Source organism: Hippopotamus amphibius, chromosome 7 (genome assembly GCF_030028045.1).
Source record: "Hippopotamus amphibius kiboko isolate mHipAmp2 chromosome 7, mHipAmp2.hap2, whole genome shotgun sequence".
Classification (NCBI taxonomy): domain Eukaryota; kingdom Metazoa; phylum Chordata; class Mammalia; order Artiodactyla; family Hippopotamidae; genus Hippopotamus; species Hippopotamus amphibius.
This window is the reverse complement of record NC_080192.1, coordinates 101,950,155-101,972,403: the sequence shown is the minus strand read 5'-3', so window position 1 is coordinate 101,972,403 and position 22,249 is coordinate 101,950,155. Positions and strand designations below refer to the sequence as shown.

At 36.8% G+C, this 22,249-nt stretch overlaps 1 protein-coding gene across 3 annotated transcripts in view; it reads left to right on the top strand.

Moving 5' to 3' along the window:
- The window catches only part of CCDC85A (coiled-coil domain containing 85A), a 202,635-nt gene that overhangs the window by 174,318 nt on the left and 6,068 nt on the right, over nucleotides 1-22,249 (top strand). The window contains exons 4-6 of one of the 3 annotated variants that reach the window (XM_057740442.1): nucleotides 13,815-13,949; nucleotides 17,067-17,186; nucleotides 20,746-20,844. The exons of 1 other annotated variant lie outside the window; for it this stretch is intronic. In XM_057740442.1, the coding sequence (XP_057596425.1) occupies nucleotides 13,815-13,949; nucleotides 17,067-17,186; nucleotides 20,746-20,844 (354 nt within the window). The remainder of the gene's footprint in view (nucleotides 1-13,814; nucleotides 13,950-17,066; nucleotides 17,187-20,745; nucleotides 20,845-22,249) is intronic. One more of the 3 variants, XM_057740443.1, reaches the window with a different exon arrangement.

Below are 22,249 nucleotides of genomic sequence, written 5' to 3'. Positions count from 1 at the left end.
TCCTGTGGATCAGGAAGGGAGAAGTGAGTGAGAGGACTAGGCAAGTGAGAAGAATCTTCACTTGTCTTTTTCTCTTTGTCATCAGGAGTGACAGTCATCAGAAGAGCCAAGAGGGAGAAGGCAGCTTAAAAAGAGCCAAGTGCATTGGCAATGCTTAGATGGTGACTGATGGCAACCTGGCAATTAGCAAGCCTCTCTCTGTAGCGCTTAGTGTTCTCAGAGTGCCTTGCAATCAGGTTTCTTAGTCCCCCTTCACAGCCACTACATGGAGCTAATTGATAGGCCTCTCCCTTTTAGCACTGAAGACAAGTGACTGGCTGAGGGTCAGGCACTGAGTGGCTTATGGAGCTCATTAGTCCCTGGGCCATCTCTCTCGTGGGTTAACAAAATACTCTTTTTTTTCTTTTTTTCTTTTTTTTTAAGACAGCTCTAGCCAGCCTTGGAAAACTTATTACTACTGGTAGACCTGATTGTTTTCCAGGATGATACTACTGCAAAAATTCTAACTTAAAAATATATATATTTTTAATTTGCTTTAAGGCTTCATAATGTCACTTTTCAAAACTTTTCAGAAAAATTTAGCTGTGCATTTTAAATGTTAGCCCAGTCCTTTATTTAGGTAGTGATCTTAAAATTTTGGCCCTTTTATTCCTCTCAAGTTCTTCACCCAGAGACTTCAGGAGAGACTTAAGGAGAAATAAATTTTTTTAACCAAGCAGACTTGGTTTGTGGCATTAGCTGTGGTCAAACTTTGTATGGAGGGATGAAGTGAAACTGTCTTCTATTTCAGTTATTCTATCTTTTATTCTGAGAATCTCATAGAGGCTAGACAAAAGCAGTAACCTCACTTTTTGGAATGAAAAATGTTAACATTTATTGTTAAATTAGTACAGGGATATTCATTCAATGATGAGTGATTAGTGGGCTTTCTCTGCTTTTCTTAGTAGCACCAGGACAACTGCTAACCAATAGGGAATGGACTTTCTATAGGTCATGGAAGTCTGATGACTTGTATTGGCCATTTATTCATTATTTTACCCCTCAAGTATTTTTTGAGCATCCGTTATATACAGATAATATTTTAGACAGTGGGATACAACCCTGAATAAGAAATTTATGCAGCTTACATTTTAGTAGGTGGATTATTCTTTTAAAACCATAAATACATGTTATTGGGAAGTGATAATTACTGTAAAGAAAACAAAAGCAGGATACAGAATTGGACAGTGACTGCAGTAAGGGGATATTTTACATGGAGTTAGAAAAAGCCTCTCTGAAGAGGACCTGACATCTGAAGAGACCTGAAGGAAGGAAAGGATTATGGCTAGAAAAGAGTATTGCAGTGAGTGAAAACAGCAAGGACAAAAGCCTTAGGTAGGAATGAGATGGGTGTATTTGAGGAACAGGAGTTAGGAGGCTAGAGTGGCGGGAACAGAATGAGTGAGACAGAGAGTGACAAGATGTGAAGTCAGAGATGGGCAGGAAAGAGCCCCTGTGGGCTCTGTTAACCAAGGTCAAGTGTGTGGATTTGGGGTCTGAGTTGATGGAAAGCCATTGGAGGAATTGGGCAAGGGTGTGATATATATTTACATTTCTCAAAGGTCTCTGTGACTATTCGGTCATGACCAGACTGAGGATAGTAGAGGCAGGGGGAAGGGACATAGGGACACTCCACAGGGAGCGCCTTTGGTAGACTGAGAGGGCTGATGGTAGCTTGCACGCGGGGTGGAAATGGGAGGGGGCGTGGGGTTCGCAATGCCACATGTCGCAGCAGCGCTGAGAGCGCTTTATGACACAGCTGATGTGGACTAGAAAGCAAAGGGACGACACATGGCATCACGGGTTGGGCGCCAACAACCCCGGGAGGAACTGTTTACAGAGACTGTGCAGCCAGGGGCAACCTGAAGAAGAATCAAGGATGATCCTTGGATTTTGATCTAAGCAACTGTATGATTGGTGGTGCTTTGTATGGAGGTGGAGAAGACTGGGAGGAACAGGTTAGGGGGTGCAGGGGAATCAAGTTCTTTGGGGCTTGGTAAAGTTGAGTTGTTGGACATCCACGAGGAGATGTCAGATGCAGAGTTAGATGTACACACATGGAACTCAGGGGGAAGAGCCAGGCTGGATTGAAAAATTCGAAAGAATACATGGCTTTGGGACTGAATTAGGAATTTTTGTGAATGAGTGTTGAGAAAAAACGTGGCTTGTAGACTGTGCCCTGGGACCCTGCAAGATTTACAGGTAGGGAAGGAGAGAGAAGTACAATGCATTCTAAATTTATATTAGGAAGGAGCGCACAAATACACATTTTTTAAATCACTTATTTTCTTCCTTCCCTAGGAAGAGCCGTTTGTGAAAATTGAGCTTCATGTCTCCGTGATGTTTCCTTTTGTGCTCTAATGGTGTTGTCACTAATGGGAGATCTCATTTCTCCTTGCTGGTAATTTTATTATTATCACGTGTGCAGAGACTACAGGGCCTAGATTCACTTGGGCCACTCTTGTTTTTGTAAACCTTTAACAATCAGAGCATTGTGAATCGCTCCAAGGTAGAGTTTTCCACAAATGGCATGGCGGAACTGCAGTCTGACAGGCAACCGTTCTTACTTGCGTTATGAACACATGTCCTAGGGCAGTAGCTGCCCTTGGATGAAGCTGACTTTTTCCGCCTCTCTCTTGACCTCTCTCATATCTTGACCATTTTGTGTGGGAGCTTTGGGGACTGGAAGACTCCTTGAAGAAACTGGAGACCCTTCTTTTTGCCAAAGCCAGGCCAGTGAACACCACCTCACAATGTAGTAGTTCTGTCACCTCAGCAAGGATTTGTCTTAAATATCTGTTTAGTCCCTGGGACTCTAGCTACATGTCTTCCACTGGGCTCTGAAGTGCTGAGGTATTTAAGACAATCATTACAGACCTCTTCTCTGCAAACCAAATGCAATGTTAATTAGCCTTACATTTTTGCTTTTGTATCTACACTGGCATTTCATTTCCATGCCCTGACTCTTACTCCTCCTCATGACCCTCTCATTCCCCCCTTTTTTTATAAGCTCAAGACCTAACAGTATTCAGATATGTTTCTCTCAGCAAAAATGCCGCAAACTTTTACTATCTAATGTCAACCTGATTGGAAACCCATTTAGATGTATCATCTTTTTTCCAGAAATTTCAGTCTTTCTCACAGGGAGGTGTACAGTTAATAAAAGACAAGAATTAAGCACATAAACTCTTAGAAGCAGAATGTACGTAAATCTAATTGTCCACATTTCCTATCGTTTAACAGCTATTTTTTTAACCAGGCCTTCATTGTTATTCTTTGTCTGTTGTCACTCTGGCTACAAAGATACAGGATGTTTGCTGTTTTGGCCCTTTCAGGATATTAATTCTTTTCTTCCTGGGGTTTGCTCTTTCTCATTCTTATAAAAAGGCATCCTGCTAACCTCTGTAATTGCTTTCATTTAATTTTTTTTTCTGGAAACTATTTAAATATCTGCAAGTTTCACCTGGAGTCATAGATATTTGAATTATTTTCTTTTCCAAGAATATATTTTCATTAGGGTGTGAAGTTAAAACCATTTACAATTTAAGTATTTTGCAAACTCCTATTTTACATGTCAGAAGAAAACCATTTGTTGGGGGTATTTGTGAGAAAGATGCTTTTGTGTTTAATATTGTTAATTCCCTCTTTGATCTTGATCCTAAAATCTGATGAATGAGTTAGATATATTACTTCCCCTGGCATTTCCTATCCTGCTTAACGGCATGACCAGTTAGCTGGTACGCATTGTGGAGTCTTCTTTCAGCCTCCCTGTCTACACTCAGATAAATATTAAGGCTCATAAGGTCTTGCCCTTTAATCCATCAATATCATCCTTTTTATTCCTTCTGCTATTGTCCAGTGTAGGTGATAGGTCATCATTTTTCACTTGAATTTCTTTGTTAATCTAGTAATTGGACTTCATCCCAGCTAGTCTTGTCCCAACCAGATCATTCTCCACATTATTCCTAGAGCTATCTGTCAAACCAAATCAGGTCTTGTCACACAGCTCATGCCTCAGCATAGAATAAATGTCAAATCCTTCATATGGTATAGAAGGTTCTCCATCATCTGACCTCTTGCCTTTCATGTCAGCCTCAGTTCTTGCTATCCTGTCCCTCAAGTTCTAGGCTCACATGCTTTTGAACAACTTCTGTTCCCTGAATGTGATAACTGTCTAAAATTTCAGGTTCTCTGAATTGAAGCTCCTCATCACTTCAACTGTGACTCCACAGACCTCAAGCTTAGCCATTCTTTGGCATAATGAGTGAGTGAATAAATGTTATCTTCTCGTTTCCTTAGCTGGGAACGTGTGGATCCTTATATATTGATTGGCCTATACTTAATGAAGTTGAGAATAATATCTCTTTTGATGACAAATCTTTTTTTATATTCACCACTTAATGTTTGGAATGATTTTGGTGGAAATCAGCATATACTGTGGATGCCTCCATAATAAGGTCTTATTTCTACTTTTAGTCTGTTAACCATTCCTAGTAATCTTCTCAATTACTGTTGTTGTTGTTTTTTTTTTTTTAACATATTTAAGCTTCACTGCAGCTTTAGAAATAGATGAAAGTGATTCAGAATTTTCAGAATTTATTTTTCTCAAATAATAACTGGCTAATGAGAAAAAATAGTGAGAATTTAGTCTGTGTTTAAATTCTGTAGACTTGCCAAATTATGGACCATCACAGAAATGTCAGTTTCACTTATTTCAGGCCATTTTAGCACTCTAGAAGTGTGCTTTAATTACTTGACAAATAGTTGAGTATCTACTAATTATGAGGTACACAGGCACACAAGTAAAGCATTTACACAACTAATTTTGAGATGACAGATGAAAAGCCACAGTCTCGCACATAGATTTTGATCATCCATTCATATATTAAGTTTACAGAGCAACTACTATGTGTAGATAGTGTGCTAGTCATGATTACAGAGATAATGAAAGTCAAGTGCGATGACCTCAGGGAGCTCCAAGATACATGAAATATTACTGTAAAATGGAATAGAACTATGAACAAGAGTCTTATCAGCTCCTCTTATGGTGAGTGGTCAGGGTAATTACACCCTCTGTCAAACCATGAAAGTAGAGTCCATGAGATCATGGACTTGTTCATCAGAGCCAGGATGGAAGCAAGCTTTTTCAGTACCTATGAATGAATAAGGAACCAGAATCAAGAGAGTGAGATCTTGGATCACACCAGTGTGGGACAAGAAAAGCATAGGATCCAGAAAAGTATCATTGGAACCCCAAACCCAAAGAGGAGGAAATTAGAACAGGAAATAGTCTATTCTCTTGATAACTGCATTTAGCTGGAACCCTATTGTGTTTCATTTATACCATGACTCATATAGTATTCCAAAGTGAGTTGTTAGCAACTCAACAAATTCTTTAGGTGACTTTATCAGATCTCAAGTCTCAGAGTCTTTGGTTATGATAGCTGCAGCCTTTATGTAACTGTTGTGGCCACAGTTCTAGATCTGGAGTGGACAAAGTTAAATGGGCCCAGAGCTGATGTTTAGCTGGTGTGTACCAATTCTTCTGCATCAGTTAATAATAGTAACACGCTTCTATTCTGACCTCCCCAAGCCCCCGGACCATTCCAAACTGTCCTGATCCTCCCCAGGATCTACAGGATCTCCTTACAGCCCAGAAGCTAAATAATGAGCACATGGAACAGAAGAAGACCTTCGGGGCTCTGAACCAAAAAGAAAAAATCACTACGGAGTATAAATTACTGAGAAGAAGTGCCAGGCCAACAGTTCGTGTCTTAATAGCTGTTAACATATAGCAGGAGCTCATATGAGCTAGTCTTAATAAACTTTTAATTTACAGCACTTAGGAGAGTCCTAACATGTAGTAGGGGCTTAGTAATTGAGAGCTGTTATGACTAAGACCACACCCTCAAGGAGTCTTGTCCCTACTGAGGAGACACAACCCTTATCTGTGCATGAGGGGAGAGAATGGTCCCTGTTCTGGTCCAGCATTCTCTCTCTCTGATTCCCCTCTGCATATCACAGGATGCTCTCATCTGCACTGGGATGTTATTTCATATGTCAGGACCCTTATTTCTATTTGTTGGCAATTTTATTCTTTCCTAGTGTGACTACTTAAAGTTAAGGGCAGAATCTTTACCTGTTGTATTGGTAAGGATGTTTCATTTTCTCCCATAATGTCCACAAAGCACCTTCTGCCAGTTTTATTCTCTGTGGGACTGGTGTCTCAGTTTTCACGGCGCTGCAGCGTGCTCTCTCCACTCTGAGAACTCTTTGTTCTTTGGACTGCTGCCCTGAGCCTGCCCATTCGGTATTCCGTTTCTGCTAGTGTTGTAACAGTAGGATGTATCAGGTATTTTTAATTCTATTCCTTTTGTTAGAAAGAGTAATTTCCTTTTTGGGGGTGGAAATAAAGATGTTTTTATACTTAGACCACTTGAGGGCTGAAGCTCAGAGAGTTTCCTTTAAAATCACCACAAGCTCCAAATCTTGTGGGCGACTTGTGTTCATATGCAAAATCTGCTATGGAGCTATCACCAGAAATTTTGCTCTGCAGTTTCCCAACACACTTCTTTCTCTAACTCAGGATTTCTCAACGTGAGCACTATTGACTTTTGGGACTGGATAATTCTTTGTTGTAGGAGGTTATCCTGTACATTGTCAGACATTCAGAAGCATCCTTGTCCTCTGCTGACTAGATGCCCATAGGAACTGCCCAGTTTTAAAAACTAAAAATGTCTGCAAGACATTTTTGCCAAATATCCCCTGCTGGGAGCCAAATCACTTCAGGTTGAGAACTGCTCTAAATAATAAACATGTGAAAGTAGATTGGAAAGCAAGTTATAAAATGTGTTGACAAGCAAAGCAAAAACATTCGTGATAATGACAGCAAATACTTAACACTTAATGTGGGCCAGGCACTGCTGGAAAAGCTCTTTTCATGTAAGTAACCAAACCCATAGACTGAGGTACCATTGTACCATTATTATGCACATTTTATAGATGAGGAAACTGAGGCACAAAGAAGTCGTGGAACTGCTAAGTGTCAGATCAAGAATCTAAACCTAGAGACTTCCCTGGCAGTCCAGTGATTAAGATTTCGCCTTCCAATGCAGGGGGTGCAGGTTTGATCTTTGATCGGGGAGCTAAGATCTCACATGCCTTGCAGCCAAAAAACCAAAACATAAAACAGAAGCAGTACTGTAACAAATTCAATAAAGACTTTAAAAATGGTCCACGTCAAAAAAAAAAAAAGAAAAAAAAAAAGAATCTGAGAATAGAGACCCACTTGGCATCGTATGAGATATTATCTTTGGTAGGTACTTAGTAAATATTTTGTTAAGTGAATAAATGAATATATATCCAGGAAATTATCTAATACTTTACTGTTGAATAGATTCTCTAGTTTGGTCCACACCAAAAAAATAAAAAATAAACATTTTTAAAGTCTTTATTGAATTTGTTACAATACAGCTTGTGTTTTATGTTCTGGCCTTCTGGCCCCAAGGCATGTGGGATCCTAGCTCCCCAACCAGGAATCGAACCCACATGCCTGCATTGGAAGGTGATGTCTTAACTACTGGACCACCAGGGAAGTCCTGGTTCTCTATTTAATTTAAATAAAAAAGAACTTTTCCCTGAATACAGTCAACTATTATCTATTAGAGCAAAGCAGAGGGTCTCCTAGCATTTCTAAGCCCACTGACAGGAATCTTTTGGAAAAGATTGGTCAAGGTGACCTTTAAAATCTCCTCTAATCTGAGCACTTATTTGTATGTTGGTGCAGTATTGCAACATGTCAGAATGAAGACTGATCAAACTGAACAAAATATTATTTTCCTGATGAGATTAAGAAAAGTGTCTGCTCTTGCCGTATAATAAGGAAAGAGAATTCATCCTCCTTCCTAAACTAGGTATACATTCTCATGAGGTATGATGCACTGTTTGATAGTTTGACCTAGCTTCAGGACTTATAAAAAATTAAAATCTTTAACTAACAGGAAACTACTTTAGCCGATCAATCTTCAGGCTTTCATAGCTGGCTTCCTATAATAGATGAGGGGGCTGGGCTCTAATGTTTGTTACAAATGCATTACATCTGATTTATATCTAAGTGGGAAGCCTGTATTTTATATAATAAAATAAAAACATAATATTCTTTTATTCTTGTTAAAGATTTTTTAAAATGTACTTCTATAAGGCAAAAGAATGGAAGCTTCCAGAGTGTCAATGAAAATAATTTTACTAAAACAGTAATAAATAAAATATAACCATAAAATAGCAAGAAGATACGCACAATAGCTTCGTCTTGCTAGTTCTCTTAAAACTCACATTGTGAATTATAATTTTCCTCAGTGAGACCATAAGTAATATAAATATTTTCTTTTTTAGGTGATTTTTTAAAAATTTGAATGGCTTCATAGTTTTTCCTTAATTTTGAAGGAGAAGTCAGTTATTTATGTTTAATAAATTTATTTGCTTTTATTTTTTGATTGCATTGGGTCTTCATTGCTGCGCACGGACTTTCTCTACTTGTGGTGAGCGGGGGCTACTCTTCGTTGCAGTGCGTGGGCTTCTTATTGCAGTGGCTTCTCTTGTTGCAGAGCATGGGCTCTAGGTGTGCAGGCTTCAGTAGTTGTGGCTCGTGGGCTCTAGAGCGCAGGCTCAGTAGTTGTGGTGCACAGGCTTAGTTGCCCCACGGCATGTGGGATCTTCCCAGACCAAGGATCCAACCCGTGTCCCCTGCATTGGCAGGTGGATTCTTAACCACTGCGCCACCAGGGAAGTCCTGAGAAGTCAGTTATTTTACGTACAATATTAGAAAGTATCCCAAATCACAATTTTCAGGGAAAAAGATCTTCCAGATATCATGTTATAAAAGAGAGACAGTAGTACCAATATGTTTTATCTTCTTCAGTGATTTGAAGGGATGCTTTTGTTTTCTGGTCTAGGGTGTTTGCTTATAGTATTAGAATTCATGATTTATTTTATTTTTACATTATATAATAATTCTAACATTTAAAATTTTTTAAATGTTTTGTTTTTAATTTTTTAAATTTGAAGTTTAGTTGATTAACAATATTAGTTTCAGGTGTAGAACATAGTGATTCAAAACTTTTATACATTATATTCCATTTAAAGTTATTATAAATTATTAACTATATTCTCTATGCTGTACAATATATTCTTATAGTTTATTTATTTTATACCTAGTACTTTGTACCTCTTAACCCCGTACTCCTATATTGCCCCTCCCTGCTTCCCTCTCACTGGCTACCACTAGTTGGTTCTATAGATCCGTGAGTCTGTTTCTGTTTTGTTATATTCATTCCTTTGTTTTATTTTTTAGATTTCACATATAAATGGTAACATAGAGTATTTTTCTTTCTCTTTCTGACTTATTTGACTAAACATAATACCCTCCAGTCCATCCATGTTGTTGCAAATGGCAAAATTTAATTCTTTTTTATGGCTTTTACATTTTAGTATTACATTCTATGTGGGTGTATGCCACATCTCTTTTATCCATTCATCTGTCAGTTGTCACTTAAGTTGCTTCTGTACTTTGGCTATTGTAAATAATGCTGCTGTGAACACTGGGGTGCGTGTATCCTTCTGAATTTGTGTTTTTGTTTTCTTCAGATATATACTCAGGAGTAGAATTGCTGGATTATATGGTAGTTCTGTTTCTAGTTTTTTTGAAGAACCTCCATACCATTTTCCATAGCGGTTGCATCAATTTACATTCCTACCAACAGTGTACAGTGGTTCCCTTTTCTCCACATTCTTGCCAACATTTGTTATTTGTAGTCTTTTTGATGACAGCCCTTCTAACAGATGTGAGGAGGGTGACCTCTTTGTGGTTTTGATTGGCATTTCTCTGATGATTAGTGATGTTGAGCATCTTTTCATGTGCTTGTTAGCCATCTGTATGTCTTCTTTGGAAGAATGTCTATTCAGATCTATTTTTTAATCAGGTTGTTTTTTTGATATTGAGTTTTATGAGCTGTTGTATATATTTTTAATATTAACCCCTTATCAATCATATTATTTGCAAGTATTTTTTCCTATTAAGTGTGTTGTTTTTTCATTTTGTTGATGCTTTCCTTTGTTGTACAAAAGGTTTTAAGTTCAATAAGGCCCCATTTGTTTGTTTGTTTTTGTTTCCTTTGCCTTAGGAGACAGATCCAAAAAAATATTGCTACAATTCATGTCAAAGAATGTTCTGCCTATGTTTTCATCTAGTTTTATGGTTTTTGGTCTTACATTTAGGTTTTCAACCCATTTTGAGCTTATTTTTCGATATGGCATAGGGAATATTCTAATTTGATTGTTTCACATGTAGCTGTTCAGTTTTCCCAGGACCACTTATTGAAGAGACTTTTTCTGATTGTATACTGTTAACTCCTTTGTCATAGATTGATTGATGTAAGTGTGTGGGTTTACTTCTGGGCTCTCTATTCTGTTCCATTGATCTATGCATCTGTTTTTGTGCCATTACCATACTGTTTTGATTATTGTGGCTTTGTAGTATAGTCTGAATTCAAGGAGCATGATACCTGCAGCTTTGTTCTTTTTTGTCAAGATTGCATTGGCTATTCGGGGTCTCTGCAATTCCATATAAATTTTAGGGTTATTTGTTCTAGTTCTGTGAAAAATGTCACAGGTATTTTGATAGGGATTGCATTGACCATACATTGCTTTGGGTAGTATGGACATTTTAACAGTATTATGTTTTCCAATCCATGAACACAGGATATTTTTCCATTTATTTGCATCATCTTCAATTTCCTTCATCAGAACTTTATAGTTTTCAGAGTATAGGTCTTCCACCTCCTTGGTTAAGTTTATTCCTGGGTGTTTTATTGATGCAGCTTTAAATGGGATTGTTTTCCTGTTTTCTCTTTCTAATAGTTCATTATTAGTGTATAGAAAAGCAACAGATTTCTGTGTATTAATCCTGTATCCTGAAACTTTCCTGAATTTACTGATGAGCTTTAGTAGTTTTCCGGTGGCATGTTTAGGATTTTCTCTGTATGGTATCATGTCATCTGCAAACATTGACACTTTTACTTCTTCCTTTCCAGTTTGTATCCCTTTCATTTCTTTTTCTTGTCTGACTGCTATGACTTCCAATACCATGTTGAATAAAACTGGCAAGAGGGGACATCTTTGTCTTGTTTCTCAGCTTAGGGGAAGTGCTTTTAGCTTTTCACCATTGAATATGATGTTAATTGTAGGTTTATCATATATAGCCTATGTTATGTTGAGGTGTGCTTTTGTTTCCCGATCTAGGGTGTTTGCTTAGAGTATCAGAATTTGTGATTTCTGTAATAAGTACTTAGCACATAGTAAGTGATCTGTAATTTACCTCCCACACTGTCTTTATGCAGAGCATTACTTTGCTATTAACAAAATAGCAAAGGAAAATAATTTGCCAGAGTACCAAATAATTTTCAGATTACTCTAAGTAACTGTATATAAAGTAGTTGATGAGTGCACAGATTTCTATTGGAATAGTAAGGTCATTCACACTTGCTATTTTCTTTTTTTTTAATGAACTTGGATTTTTGGAAAACTGCAGGAAAAAACGCACATTAGAATTCTTCAGAAAATGGGAAGGGACTTTCTTAAGGTTGTTGGGAATTATTCTCCCAATTGATGGCTGGAATCTGGATTTCCCCACTTCAGGCTCTGAAGTTGCCAAAAGTAACTCCAACCACTGAGTTACTGAAGGCTTATGTTTTATGAAGCTGTCATCAAAAAATAGCATGATTGACAATTGTAGAGCTAGCAAAGAGCTAAGCCTTCATTAATATATAAGTATTATTCAGATATATTTTACTCGAAGGTCAAAAATGATCACCGGTCCAGACACATTTTTCCATGACCTGTATTAAAATAAGAAGGTTGCTGACATGAGTAGAAAGTCAATAATCCTGATTCTAAAAGAGTACCTTTTTCTTTAAAATGATATCACCAAGTAGTTTATTCTTCCATAAAAATCTGACCCATATATCGCTCCCTCTTATGAGATTAATAATACTATACCATCTGTATTTAATATGTTTAAAAACATTTTACAGGATACTGAAAGGCATAGCTATTGCATGTTGTATCAACTGTCTGAAATTGGGAAAATAAATGACTGCTCTTTCCAGCAGGCCTCTAAATGGTTATAGATGTTACCTTAGATTTCATGGTTATGATAATAAGCTTTGTTACAGTGGAAAGGCACTGGGATTTAATCTCGCTACACATTAAGGAAGAATGAAAGAAATTTTTATGTTTTACTTGGTTGTTGAATCCAGAAAACATGAGATCTGAGAGATGCGAAAGTCTTGGAGAGAACCAAATTTAGAAGATAGAACTCTTTTGTAAAAAATCTGCATTAGTTTTTAATGATTATCTCAGAAATAGAACTATGCAGATTGGGATGGGAGGTGAATTTTAAGCCGTCAACCATATTATAAATTACTGGATGTAACTCGTTTGATGATGGAAATAAATTAGACACTAACATATGAAATGATTACTAAAAGAGCAAAGTTTAAATCAGTGTTGCTTTGATGAAATGATCATTATGATCTAAGTGCAAAAATTATAATTTTCTCTGTTATATATGAGGAGTATGTGTGACTTATTTAATAGGTAACTGGTATTGATTTTGTAGATTCAGGAAAAAGTTTTGTGAGTACCAACTGCTGGTTGAGATTGCACCCCTTTTTTTACCTCACTTAAGACCATGATACATTTTCTTTATTATCCAGCCTTAGAGAAAAGTAAACATTATTGCTATTCACAGTAGAGCGCATACTTCTAGGATAATAGATTAATGAGAACTAAAAAATTATGTTCTCATTTTCAGTCTCCTAAAATTAACTTAAACATTTGGACAGTGGAATTTTTGGACTATGTTTGTGAATTTTCTATATTTTAAAAATTGTTTCTTATTCCTTAGGACATAGTATTTTAGATAACAGGTCTTAGTGAAAGTTGTCAGGGAAAGGAAATTATGTTCAAATGGGTTCATTTTGCTTCTGGTCATTTTAATAAAATTACAGTTTGGTCATGGGAAAAACCTGAAATTCAGGGAAACATTTTTTTTGTATTTTCTTTTTACGTCAGTTGTGATATCTCTAGTTCCAACCAGTACAGAAATTTGGGAATTAACTGATTAATATAAATTTTGATAATGATGTGTATGTCCCATGCAAAATAGTTATTTTAATGCAATGGTGATCTCTTGGATCATTATATACTCTTCAAAATGCAGAAATTTTGCGAAGAATTTGATGCAGTGTCAGATTTTCTGAGTATTGAATATATCTACACAACTTGTGTCTCTTAACATAAGGTCAGGGTGCTCCCAGTTGCATTTAAATAATTTCTAACTTGAAGTTACAGTTTTAAATACTTGTAAGACTTATGTTAATTCTCTGTTCCTCACAAATAAAACCAACAAAATTAAGTTGTATATAAGTAGCTTCCATTTTTCTTCTGGAATTTTGGCATTATCATCTATCTCTTTTTGATACCTTGAGAATTAGTTATACCTTTGCCCAAAACTTTTTTAAAAATCAGTGTTAGTCCTCATATACAGGACTTCAGTGAGTTTTTATCTTAATTTTTTCCCCAGTTAGAGGTGCATGTTACAGCTTGCCATTGTGGTCATTGTGGTTCATTTCATTAAGCTTCTTGTTCTTATCTGCTTTCTTGAGACTTGGGAAACAGTATTTTTCTGAGTGATTGTACTATATTGTTCCAAATATAAGGCCACCCAGAATAGAAGGCAACCTCCAACTAGAAACAGCTCAAATATGGAGAAAGGCTGGGGGCCCAGAGCCCGGCGGGTCTTGAAGTGGTGGCAAGGGTGCCGAGGAATAGGACGATGCCTGCCCACTCTCCCGGTGAGTGAAGATGAGTCAGCTGCTGATTTGCTTGTGCGTAACCAGATGGCTTCTGTTGCTAGAGGAAAAGTTATCCTGGGGGGAAAGAATAAGTCTGTACACATGAAAGAAAGTCACTGTGTGTACAAATTAGGGGAGGGAAGGTGGGAGTAGAGTCTTTCACCTCCTAAACAGTCACCTTCAGTGTTTTTTCTCCCTGAACCTGGGGGGTGAACGTTGAATAACCCCAAACACTGGAGGAGGAGGAAGGTACCTGCACCTGTTTTGAAAGGGAGTTTAAAGGTCAGTGGCCATGAAAATGAATTGTTACACACCATCAGATATCTCACAACCAGCCCAGAAAATTATTCCTCACCGTTTCAAATTGACCGCTGACCCAAGAGGCAGTGCGTGCACTGTGTGATCACGTGTATCCACGTGTAGCTTGAAAACAAGCAACCCCGAAGCTGGGAGGCACATTTCCAATTTTAGTAAGATGTTTTTCTGTTTAAATTCCCTGTCTCCTGAACTAGCCAAGATACAGTTTAAATAAACAGGCTAAATCTCATTGAAATAAATTCCAAGGGGCTGCTTAAAATTATTTGTTGTGCTAGTATTTCACCCAGTACCATATTTTAAAAAATACTTCAGTGAAAATGTATTATTCAACTGAGAGTATATATTGATGGCTCCCAGAGAAAACTCCAGATATTGGTGTGATTCTACTAATAAGCACATAGAAATTTAACCTTTTATTTTATAGTAACTAAATGCGATGTGATAGAAGGAGGTACTTGTTTCTGTTATAATCTAGAAAACAATTTAGCACCTGTTAGTACAACTTAACCAGCATTCAGTAAGCTTTGTGGCTTCGCAGAAACTACATAAAATATAAACCTTGACTTTTCTGGTGATTACCAGTCCGTGGCTCGCAAAGCAAATTTGAAGTAGAACTTTAATCCCTGAACGATAAAGTTTTCCCCACTGTGTAGCTTCCAGTGTAGCCTTGACGATGATGATGAAACTTCTTTAATAAAAGAGTATGTTTTTCTGAATAGACAGGACTCTCCGTAAGTTTAAATGATGCTAAATTGCCCAGAGGATTTGGTTTAGGGAAGTTACATATCATTGATTTCAGAAATTCTCTTAAACCAAAATACCCTGATAGAGGTCCCATGCCCAAGAAAAAAAGCAAGCTAGAATTTGACACACCTACCATTTTGCCAGGTCTGGGAAGGGAACCTTTGAAACAGAAGGGCTCGGCAGAAAAGGATTTGAAAAGAAGAACTGGAAGGGAATGTATCCCAGAGCGGGAAGGATTGTTGCCTGCCAAGTTAGATTACCAGTCAGGGGAAACAGCACTGCAGTGGTGGAGCCTAAATGAGAGGGCTGATGTGAACTCTGTATAACCTCCGACGTCTTTTCCAAAGAGTTCATAAGGGTGGTGCCACTAAGGAAAGAGAATAGTGGAGGACCAGGGCTTTTCAGGTAGAAAGAGCTTCCTTTATAACTCCTTCATTTTGGAAATATTTGATCTCAACAAAGGAAGAGAATGCCCAAATTTGGTGGGGGGAGGGGGGAGGATGTGCCTATTATTACCCATCTTTAAACTTCAAATAGTTTCCCTTCTGTTATTTGTTTTGGGTACTATTATGTCTGATTTGATCCAAATTACAAATACAGCAAGACAAATCTTATAAATATTTTTTTCCCAGAGAGGGTTGGGGCTATAATAATTGTATGTTCTGTGTCATCACCTGCTATTAATTTCATCATTAGTTGCAATGGCAGACAGAAGCCGGAGAGGTCACCTAAATGTCAGATTCCATGGCTTCCTCTCCCTGTTGGCTAGCGAGGGTGGGGGCAGGACCTGACTTGACTGCATTAGGAAAAGAACCTGGCCTCAGATGGCTTGTGAGGTGGCAAAGATAGCCTTCAAGGGCATAGGAAGAAAGGACAGCAACAAGGGAGAAGATTTTCCAAATTGCATATAAATAATAATCTTTGTGAAAGTCAGTGGGAAGAGTTAATTTCTCTACAGGTAGCATGGTTTATGTAAAACCCATAGCTATAACCTGTGCTCAGCTTCTCCCTCCCGTCCTTAAAATTTACAACATAGAAGCTCTCCTGTAGGTGCTGGAAAATTAATGTCCCGATCACTGTTGTTTCTTCCTTTCCTGAATTCACACATGATGCACCTTCCGTGGCTCCTTCGCAGGGGATTAGATTCATAGGATCAAGTTGAACAGAACAGTTATTAATCTATTAAGTATGAAAAAAATCTGTAGATTTGTTGATGGACAGAAATTAAAATTTCTCAGGCCCTAAAAAAAGGTTTGGGAAATTCCCTTTAGACTGTTTTTGCTAGGAGGATAGATCACTGCTGTTCTTTTTCTTTCCTGATCCATTAGTCTTTTTCCCAAGGAAGGCCTAGAAAAAGTGACGTTTTTACTTTTTCCCAGTTCCTGTGTGGGTGACTGTGACTTTCACAGGTCAAATTAATAATGCCCAGGTTCTGACTTCTCAGCAATTCAGTTAAAGAGTCACTAAACTACAAATATGTAATTTGTGATGTTTTGTTTTTCAATTTTAAAAGTTCATAAAATAAGAGAATTCTTGAAGAAAATGTCGAATATGGTTAAATTTCTTTGGAAAATGTTCCACCATAGGTCTTTCCCTCAAAGAAAGCTTTTATAAGGGACACCATTTCTCGAATGCAGCAATGTGATGTGCCTGCATTTTCTGAGACATATGGAATATGGCATTTGTCTTGCTGAGTGAGCATGTTTTACTCAGCTGTGGAGTAACGCACAAATTCCCTACTCTTGAGTATCTTTAAGTTTCAAAATCATTCTTGAAATGTTCCTAATGGGCATTCCTTAGGGGGCACTGCTCTCTTCAGTAAATCAGAAGTGACATCTGGAAATGCATAGAGATGGCTCTTGGTTACATTTTTTCTTGCTGGTCAAGCAGCAAGTGTATTCCAATTAACAGGTTGATAGCATCTTAAGACAGGCTAGAAAAAAAATTAACAAAATGGCTAATTCTCATTTGACAGTGAAATTGAATATTGAATGACATCTCTACAGTTATAAACGACTTTTGTTTTAATAACAAAGTTGTTGATTTTCTACTAAGGGTTCTTTTAGGTTGTCATCAGGGGCTGATGGGAGTAACAGTTCACCCAACTCTCCAGCTAGCTTCAGTGGACATACCACACCTTCTCAGCAGCCTGAACCCGTGGTACACTCTCTTAAGGTAACCAACTGTGTACAGCCATTTATCCAGTACTTCAGTTGTGTTGTGGCTTGTTTGCTATAGTCTGGTAATCTTCACAGTCTTGTTTTAACCATAGATACTTTATTTTTTGACCCCTTATGGTATAACTTTTTTTTTTAATCTTAAGTTTCAAGGTATGATTTTAATTTTTTTAAATAGTGGGTTTGAATACTTATGGTTGAATTGAATCTCTAGTTTTATCATTTTGTTTTGAGTAATGTGATTCATATCTATCTGCATCGAAGTTGAAGTCTGATGTGCATGTATATCCATATGTGTAAAATACTGTTACAGATATTTTCTGTGCAATGTTTGTAGCATGGATGTCTTCAAATATAGGAAGCTAATAGTTGGCCAAAATAAGGAAAGATACCATATTTTTCTTTCTTTTTGAAACTGAAGTATGTTGTGCAACTTACTAAAAGAAAGTTTTCAAATACACAAAAACCTACTCCATTCACCACTAAATAGAAATTGTCTTCAAACTCTAGTTAATGCTTTAACGTTTCTTTATGGAGTATTAGAAAATAGATATATGGTCTTATTTCATAAAGATATTTTATTTTTGTCTTATACTTCAGATCTTCAATGACTTAAAAAAAGATTTGGCTGAAATTTATCATTTTTCTTTACCAGTAATGAGCTTTCCCATAAGTAAAATTAATAATAAGCAATGTAAATATTTACGTTTCTGAGAAGAAATTGCAGGCAATAAAGTCATCTTAAAAATTGAGACAGTTCCGTGAAGTTTCATCAATTCCAAAGTATAAAACACACTATAATTCCTAACATGTAGCCTTGACCAAACCTTTCTGAGCCATAAAGTAGGTAGAGTGCTTCAGTCCTGCTTTTGCCACATGGGTTTCATGACTTTTCTAAAACTGTTTTGGTTTCAGAATGATTTATCAACAGCCTGACAATGCACTCTTGTGAAGGGGGGCATACGTTCCTTGGCATGTGGAAAGCAAAGAAGTAGATGAGAACTTCAAAATATTTACTTGACATGAGGATGATTGTTTTAGTAGTTGATTTAGCTCCCTCGTTGTATTTTGCTGTAACTTAACGATGAAATGAGTTTGCTTCTCCCGAGCACATACTGATTGCTGATCAGTATTGCTGAGGGGAGGTAGCAGACCCATGCTGGTGGCCGGTGGCAGTGCACTTGGCATTTACTGTCTTGTTTGGGAAACCTCACAAAGTGAAGTGAGAGGGATTTGTGGGAAGGCGCACCAAAAAGAGGTGCACTGCCCTGTGTCTGGGTTGCTGGTTTATCAACTGGCTTGCTCTCTGCCACAGCATTTGTATACTGTTTAGTATGAACAGCATGCTAACCAAGCTGCTACTTTAGCATAAATCAGGCACTAGCAATCTGAAAAGCATTTTAGAAATGGAAAAATGAAGGTGTGACTTCAATCCTATAGTGTTAGTATCTGCACATACTCCAAAGGCAACACACTGCCCTACTTTCCAAACAGTTTGAAACCTGTTTCAGCCTATTGCCTTATCCAATGGCAAGTACAGTTGGAATCAGATCAGCGTAGTGGGTCACATTGCCATCTTTCCCAAATTTCTCAATGCAGCTGTGTTAGTATGGCCTAAAAGGAAGGGGAGGGCAAGGAAGAGTTGTTCAGTTTTCTCTGAATTCATTCTCTAATTTTCATATAAAATTTTATCTCGAGAGGAAGATACTATGTTATAATCAGAACACGTTAAGTGTCCTCACTTGGCCAACGCGTAATGCCAAGCAACTGAAGCATCTTGATTAACTGAAGGCTCTTGAATATAGAATACACTTGCTTCCATGAGTTGAAACAGAGGCTATGTTTGCACATATTTCTGGGAAATGCATCTTCACAACATCTCAATGTAAAAAAAGAAATGTAGCCACTCAACATGTTTTGTTTTTAATAGCTACCAATCTAGAGCTGATTTACATTATAAGATTTTTCTGTTCTGAAAGGAATAGTTAGAACAATGGCTCAGTTTCTCATCTTCTGATAAATTTTTAAAATTTTACAGGCTTTAATAAACTCCATGGTCATTAGTTGTGGGGAAAGTGTAAATCAGTGTGAGGAATTGCCCCACTTGTAATAATACCACATTTTTCTTGCTTTAAAATTCGTAACTATTAATTGGAGCTTCACTTCATTAGTAGAAATTTAACAGATTTTTAAGTATACTTCTCTGAGGTGGATTATAAATCAAATTTGTAGGCAAATGAGCTTGTTCTAGGAGTTAAGTTTTCTATGAATATTCACTGAGCATCGTCAATGATTTCCTTTAAGTATAAAAAGAATGTGAACTGACTCCAATATGAGTTGCGTACGAGAGTGAGGCTTTCATTTACCAGTACTTCTTTAAAGTAGGATATGACACTATCTACATAGTAATAATGGCTAGAAGTTTTGAGTTTATGAGAAAGTAGTTTGTGTATTAGGTTATTTATTACAGATTTGAACTCTAGTAAATATCATTATAGTCTCAGTATCCATGAACTTGACATGAAGGTCCCACTTCAGGCTTAAGTTATTTATTTTGGTTCACCTGTTCATTGGTGCAAATACTCAGGTGATATCTTTATCTGTGGCCATCAGCACTGACCATGACAACAGCAGAACCAGGGAGTTCAGCAGTGTTACAGTTCAGTGTGGATTCCACAGGAGCTTTTAGAAAAACATTTTTTTTATGCTACATCAATGATTTGATTTATAAGCTGATGTAGAGAAAAATAAACAGCACTCAAAGCCAAAATTTTGCCCTCTTTTGTACTACAGAAAGTATTGATGTGAAAATTTTAAAGACATTTTGAACACAATTTTATTTTCAATCCATTTAGTGATAGAGAAGCAGAATCTGAAATTGTTTAAAAGCATTTCATTCCCAGGTGAAAAATGAAAAATATTTAGTGTTGCTCAAATATTTTCATGACTGGGGAGCCATCACTTCTCTTTGCTTCTGTCAAAGACTGTCTCCATAGTTTTCTCCTAGCCACTGGGAACACGTCCAGGCAAGAACTGTGAGGGCAGTAGTGTTAATGTTAACAAAAGTTCTTACGCTACAGATTCCTGGGTTCTGACCAGTTTCACCTGTCACTATTATCTTTTTTAGTCATTTTTTTTCTATAGGCCATGTCTACATATCATTTGGACTGTTGAGCAGTATAATTAATTACATGCCAGTCTTTACAATGGAGCAAGAATTATTGACTGTCTCTACATGGTGGACAGTCAGGTTTATCTTAATGACCAAATTAACTAAATGCATCTAATTATACTGGACATTAATGAATTCAATTGACTATTAGTGATGCAATAGATTGCTTTTAATGGCCATTTGAAAATCAAGTAGAATTGATTCCAGATAGCTTTCAGAACAATCCACTCTTTTAAAAGATTTTGCCGTATGCTAATCCACTCTGATATGCAGACATGGAGAAAACTAAAGATTTTTACAAAGTGGAGCACCTTGATGATTTTTATTCATAACTAACAAGTTTTTTTTCCATGTGAAATTTGCTTTTCTTTTTCAACAAATCCAGGTCTTGGATGTTCAGGAAACTATAGATCGTCAACAGGGTAAAGAGTATGAACATGACCTTAGTGAGACAGAAAAAGCTATAGTCAGAGAAATGTGCAATGTAAGTTTAATGTGCTTTATTGTGTATTCTGTGTTGAAAGCCTCATCATAGCTTAGTTATTGCTTCATGAATACCTACTTTTTAAAATGCTGGCCAAATGCCTTTATATTTTTATATGAAACTAAAACCAACCTTCCCTTGATTTTCTTTAGTAAATTTTATTACAGTTTTATTAACACAATAATCATGTTGTAAAATATTCAGGTAAGCAAGAATTAGCCAATTCTGTGTTCCAGAATGAGTTGTTGAAATTTTTGAGTAATAAATTTCCTAAAATGTTACTAGTTTTGATAAATCAGTTTCCATTTCATAATTTTCCTTAAAGATCAGTGTTTAAAAACCTGTCATAAACAAAGAAAACATGACCTTCTTCAGATTATTTGTAACTATACTTGGGGAAAAAAATCACCATCTTAATAGGTAATATTTGCTTAGTTCTTGATGCATATGATATGAGTGCTTCATGTCATGCAAGCAGTATCTTTACCTTTCAGTGGTTGATACAAGCTCAGAATAGTAAGAGATAGATAGATATGAACTTGAGATAGCCACATAGAAACCTACCTATAAAGTCATAGTAAAACACAGTTTAAAAACAAAAAAAGACATGCTGTTTTCACAATGCATAGCCTATGTAATCATTTTTGGGGTTTGAATTTGATTAACTGAATTTTAATTTTTGAGTAATATGCTTGATATATCATTTCATCAAGAATATAACTTATAAAGCTTATTAAAAAGATAAGTAGAATATGATGGGGAAGACATTTGTTAAAAGCAAAAATTCATGGCTGATTATTTCAAGCACTGATTTGAATTGGCTTTATATTATAGTTTTATCCTTATATTATTTATTCATTAGGATATCAAAATTGCTTAGAAATACCCTTCAGCTTTAGGCTATTAGGACCAGATATCTCATTTACGTACCTCCCTAAGGTGTTCCTGGAATCCAGTAAATGTTAAATAAGTCCCAGGGGCATTTTAACACTCTTGCCCCAGCACATATAGGCTCCTGCTTGCTTGTGTTGTGGCTGTTTTTCTTTTGCAACTGTTTTCAAATATTTGTTTTTCTTTCCTACATATCTGTTTTTGTCTGTTTTAAAAAAGTCCTTGGCTCTAGATGTCATAATTTCCTAAATGCATCACTGTTCATCTTCTGTAGCTATTTGCCTGTCCGTAGGTTTAAAATTTATCTGAGGGAAATGTTCAAATTGAAAACTTCAGACACTAGGAATTGTAAAACTAGAAGGGACCATAGCAGGGCATCCCTCCAGTGGTTCTCAGTCATATGAGGCTTCTTCATAATTCAGAAGTCTGGCTTTCACCCCAGATCAGGGGCAATTGGGGTAGGAACTCCTAGGTAAGAACCCCATACTCGCATTTTATATTTGAAGAAACTAAG